At 50.7% G+C, this 4,787-nt stretch overlaps 1 protein-coding gene across 1 annotated transcript in view; it reads right to left on the bottom strand.

Moving 5' to 3' along the window:
• Nusap1 (nucleolar and spindle associated protein 1) overlaps positions 1-4,309 on the bottom strand; it is a 19,602-nt gene extending 15,293 nt beyond the window's left edge. Inside the window, exons 1-3 of the mRNA XM_013009997.1 lie at positions 4,169-4,309; positions 1,992-2,060; positions 681-824 (exon numbers count right to left, since the gene is read on the bottom strand). Coding sequence (XP_012865451.1) covers positions 681-824; positions 1,992-2,060; positions 4,169-4,285 — 330 coding nt within the window. The 5' untranslated portion in view covers positions 4,286-4,309. The remainder of the gene's footprint in view (positions 1-680; positions 825-1,991; positions 2,061-4,168) is intronic.
• Between the last annotated feature and the right edge of the window lie 478 nt (positions 4,310-4,787).

Raw genomic sequence — 4,787 nt, forward strand, 5'->3', positions numbered from 1 at the left:
GGAGGCTACAATGCTTGATAAGAAATGTACTCATTATCTTGCCCATGTAATTGTAACCCCTCTGTACAGTATTTTCATAATAAAAAAAAAAGCAAGACCCTAATAACTGTGGCCCAAGTAAGCACCTGTTTAACCAGTGAAAGGCCTTGAGTTCAAATCCCAGTACCACTGAAAGAAAGTAAAGATTGGTATGAAAATAAGGGGAAAAGAGAAGGGGAGGAAGACTCGTGGGTGGCACTGACAGCTCTGCCTCTCTGCCTCCGCCAGTGCCATGACACTGAACTTGGCAACACTCCTGTTGTACTAGAGACCAATGGCAGAAGCAGGAAGCTGAGTTCACTTATGGCTCATAAGTCAGGCTAAGAGACCTAGGCAGCCTATATGAAGGCAGAAAACAAGAAATGAGGACCATGCCTGGTGAATGTTACATCTGAGTGAAGAAGAAAGAACACAACCAGAGTCTATGCAAAGGAATGGAGGGAAGCCACAGCGACCACTGTTGAACGACTTGAGTGCAGAGTAATCACCTGGGCAGGAAAGAGAATTTTAAAACCATACTCTAAGAGGAGCTCGGAGGTGCAGCACAGGGCTCAGCACAGGAGCGTAGAAGGAACGCTCACTAACACCCTGCCAGCTCTGGCACAGGTGGTGCTCTAGTTCAGCTTGCACACTTCATTCACCTGAGAGTCAGGCTTCCCATGGCCTCTCTTGTGCCTGCGCCTTTTCCTTTTGGTGACATGGACAACTGGCTCCTTCCCAGCGTGGTCCTGACTGCTCATCTGTGTCTCAGTCTCATCACAGAAGGCTGCAGTTTCTTTTTCACCCTAAAAAGAGAGATACTGATCTGTCATGTTCTCTCCCATATGGATATAACATAACACCAGATTGTTCCCCGAGACCAAAGTAACTCCACAGAGCGAAAAATAAGAATGAGGTGAGAATAACAACACCTGCATTATCATAAACTAAAAGTGAAAAGTATGGTTGGGATCCAGAACATCCCACACAGACCTGCTTATAAAAGGAATCATTGTATGAGGCACTGGGGGTGTGGCCCAGTGGCCTCTGCCAAGTCTTGGATTCAATACCCAGCACCACAGGAGTGGGGAGCCGTCACTGAATGACAATACACTGCACTCTGTAGTGGGCAGGTTGTTTTATTATTCAATGCACAATAATAGCTTAAATGCTATCAACTTTGATACTTAGGGAGCACAGAAGAGCTGAGTATGGTGGTATATGCCTGTAATCCCAGCTCTCAGAAGACTGAGGCAGAAAATTGTGACTCTGAGGTTAACCTTAGCTAAGTAGAGAGCCCTGGTGTTTGGTCTCTAGTATCTCTACTGTTGCAAATTCACTGTGAGGACATCAGGCAAGGCATACAGGTTTCATTCTTCTACTTTTCTTCTTCTAATCCCTTTCTCTCCCTCCCCGCCTGTCTCTTGTGATGGTACTGGGTTTGAACTGAGGACCACTGGCTCAGCTTGTATGCTCAGGTCTACCTCACCTCCAGCCTGACTTTTGGCTGCTTAATTGGAGATGGAGTCTGACAGACTTTTCTGCCTGGTCTCAGCTTCCGGAGTAGCCAGCATCACAGGCAGTATTGCCTTTTTAAGGACCTCGTATTCATTAGGAGACAGGGCATTTTTGATCATTTCTAACAAATAATAATGAAAACTTAAGTACCTGGCACTATGACCAATAAATGATCTCTGTGGTGAGAACCTGCATATCTTAAACCATCATAATTGGTGTTGGCTGCCCATTACTTTTTCTTTTTTTTTTGGCCAGTCCTGGGGCTTGAACTCAGGCCCTAGGCACTGTCCCTGAGCTTCTTTTGCTCAAGGCCAGCACCACTTCCTGCTTTTTCTGTTTATGTGGTAGTGAAGAATCGAACCCAGGGCTTCATGCATGTTAGGCAAGCATTCTACCACTAAGTCACATTCCCAGCCCCTAAACACAACTGTTTAGCAGCTAATAATTATACTTACCTGACTGTTATTTTCTTTCCTTGCTTCCAGTTTGAGGTGAGCTTTCAAAGATTTTAACAACCTGTCTGCCTGCAGAAGAGATAATTAGAACCAAGTGAAACAAGTGAGAAAAATGTGAAGAGTTTCATCTTATACATTCTTCTCTCATTCATTAAATGTTTTCTGGTCAGGCTGGAGGACCAAGTCTGGATGGACCAAAACTGGCCCTTCAGTTCAGGGACCTCACATCCCACTGGGAAAGTCAGACCAAAAAAAAAAAAAAAAAAGGCAACTGATGCCAGGCACTTGTGGCTCACACCTGTAATCCTAGCTACTCAGGAGGCTGAGATCTGAGGATCATGGTTCCAAGCCATCCGTGAGACACTTATCTCCAATTAACCACCAGAAAACCAGAAGTGGCGCTGTGGCTTAAGTGGTAGAGCACTAGCCTTGAGCTCAAAGGCTTGGGACAGTGCCCAGGCCCAGAGTTGAAGACCCACGACTGACAAAAGAAAGAAAGAGAGAGAGAGAAAGAAAGAGAGAGAGAGAGAAAGAAAGAAAAAGGCAACTGCAAAACAGTGTGAAAGGACCACAAAGCAGCACCAGATGACATGGGCTTATACATCAAAGCTTATGCTCTGAGGGCACATCCTCCAATCCACTCTACCAGAATGCTCTGCATCATTCCAGATATAAGGCACCATTCCAACTGTATTTTTTTTTTTTTTGGAGGGGGGGAGTCCAGTCGTGGGGCCTGAACTCTGGGCCTGGGCGCTGTCCCTCAGCTCTTCAGCTCAAGGCTAGCACTCTACCATTTGAGCCACAGCGCCACTTCCAGCTTTTTTCTTTTTGCTTATGTGGTGCTGAGGTATTGAACCCAGGGCCTCATACATCAAGGCAAGTGCTCTACCACTGAGCCACCTTCCCAGCCCTCCAGCTGTATTTTCTACTTGTCCCTTGAACTTCTCTTTGAGGTCTTGTCTAAGATGGAGATGATTGGCATGTTAGAAGCCAGACTCTTAGTTCTCTTCCTCTCTTTTCTTTCGTTCTTTTTTTCTTTTGGTCAAGAGCTAGGTAATCCTAGCTACAGAGGAACTGGAAATTAGGGTATCGAGGTTCGAGGCTAGTCTGGGCAAAAAAGTTGTAGAGCTTCCAGCTTCTATCTCAGAACCCCTGGGGGAGGTTGTGTGCAGGTGTTATGCCAGCTATCCGGGAGATGCAATGGTTGGGCTCAATTGCTGTCATCCCCTGCGAGGTGGGGCAGAGCCAACAACAGGAGGCTCACAGCCCAGGTAGGCCTGGCATACAGTGAGACTCTACCTTCCACTTTTTGTTTTTAGGGATGCAGCCTTGAATAAAATGCTCTTGGTGGGGCACACCTGCAATCCTAGCTCTAGGGAGGCTGAGGGAAGAAGGCGAGGTTGAGGTTACATAACAACTCTGTCACAAGGCAGGGGAAAAAGGATTCCAGCCAAATAGCAAAAAAACAAAATGACAGGACTGAGTCCAAGGAAGTGAACTATGCGTAAAATACTGGGGAGCCATTAAACACGACAGCCTAGACATATCCCCAAGGACCCTCCTTTATTCAAAGGGTTCCTTGGGCTCTGATCGTCCTGCTTGAGTTATTTAAAAACATGCACGACGACTGAGTAGATAATCAGAATGAGGATCACCGCTTGCAAACGCACCGGGGAAACCTCAAGTACAATATATAAATGTCCCATCCCATAGCGGATGCTCACCATTTCCCTCAACACGGCCAGCTCGGACACAGACAGACCTGACGGGTTTTGAACAGGAGCACCACAACAGCGATCGGTGAACGGCTCGCCAACCCCACCAGACCGGGGCCTATCCGCAGGGGCCGGGTCTCCCAATCACGCACCGAAGGGTCACGGGCTGGACCACAGTTTGCACTAAGAGGAAACACCGCTGCGGCTCTGCAGCGGCCGCGCAGCCCGCGCTCGGCCCCGCGGCGGCCCGGGCCAGCGTTTCCTCACCCACGGCCCGCGAAGCACCCCAAGTGCTGCCACACAACCCAGCCCGCCCCGGCTCTCGGGAGAAGCCACACTCAAGATGAGGTGACAACCGCGCCTCCTTTTTCGGCCTCTAAACACTGGCTCGGGCCCAGGAGGCGGTCGCGGCCTCTTCCCGGGCCCGCAGCGCCGCCCGCCCGCCCGCCGCCAGCCCCGCACCTTCAGGTTAGCGCGGAGGCCCAGACTCTTGGCCAAGTTCTGCAGGTCTCCGTACTTGAAGGAGTCCAGCTCCGCCGCGGACGGGACGGTCATGGCGTCCTGTAAGACCGGCGACATGACTAGAACGAGCGCCTTTCAAAACTCTCGCGCCAATCCAAGCGTTAGCCCGACCGGCGTTTATATCGAGTTTAAAAATGAAGAATGCTGCGCTCCCGTTGGTTGAAAATGCCGTGAAGGCGGGGTCTCTGATTCTGACCAATTGCAAGGCTGATTCCCGACTCGACCGACGCACCCTCTTCTTTTCGCCTCACCAATGCTCAGGGACCGAACGACGTGCGAGGCGGGCCCAGGCTACCAGCGTCGTCCAATGAGGAGGCGGGAGCCGCGCTGGAGGCGGGACTTGGTGCGTGTTCGAAAGCAGCGCGCGCGCGCTGCGGAAGCATGGCGGCCGCGCCCCGCTCGCGTTCGCCCCAGCGCTCCTGGTGTGACTTTCGCCACGTCGTTAAAGAGGCTTCCGACGACTCTTCTGGTGCCACCTGCATGGAGTGGGACACGCAGGTGGTGGTGGGGTCCTCGCCGCTCGGCCCCGCGGGGGTGGGAGCGGCGGAAGCCCCCGCCG

This window comes from Dipodomys ordii, unplaced genomic scaffold, assembly GCF_000151885.1.
Source record: "Dipodomys ordii isolate 6190 unplaced genomic scaffold, Dord_2.0 Scaffold11, whole genome shotgun sequence".
NCBI lineage: Eukaryota > Metazoa > Chordata > Mammalia > Rodentia > Heteromyidae > Dipodomys > Dipodomys ordii.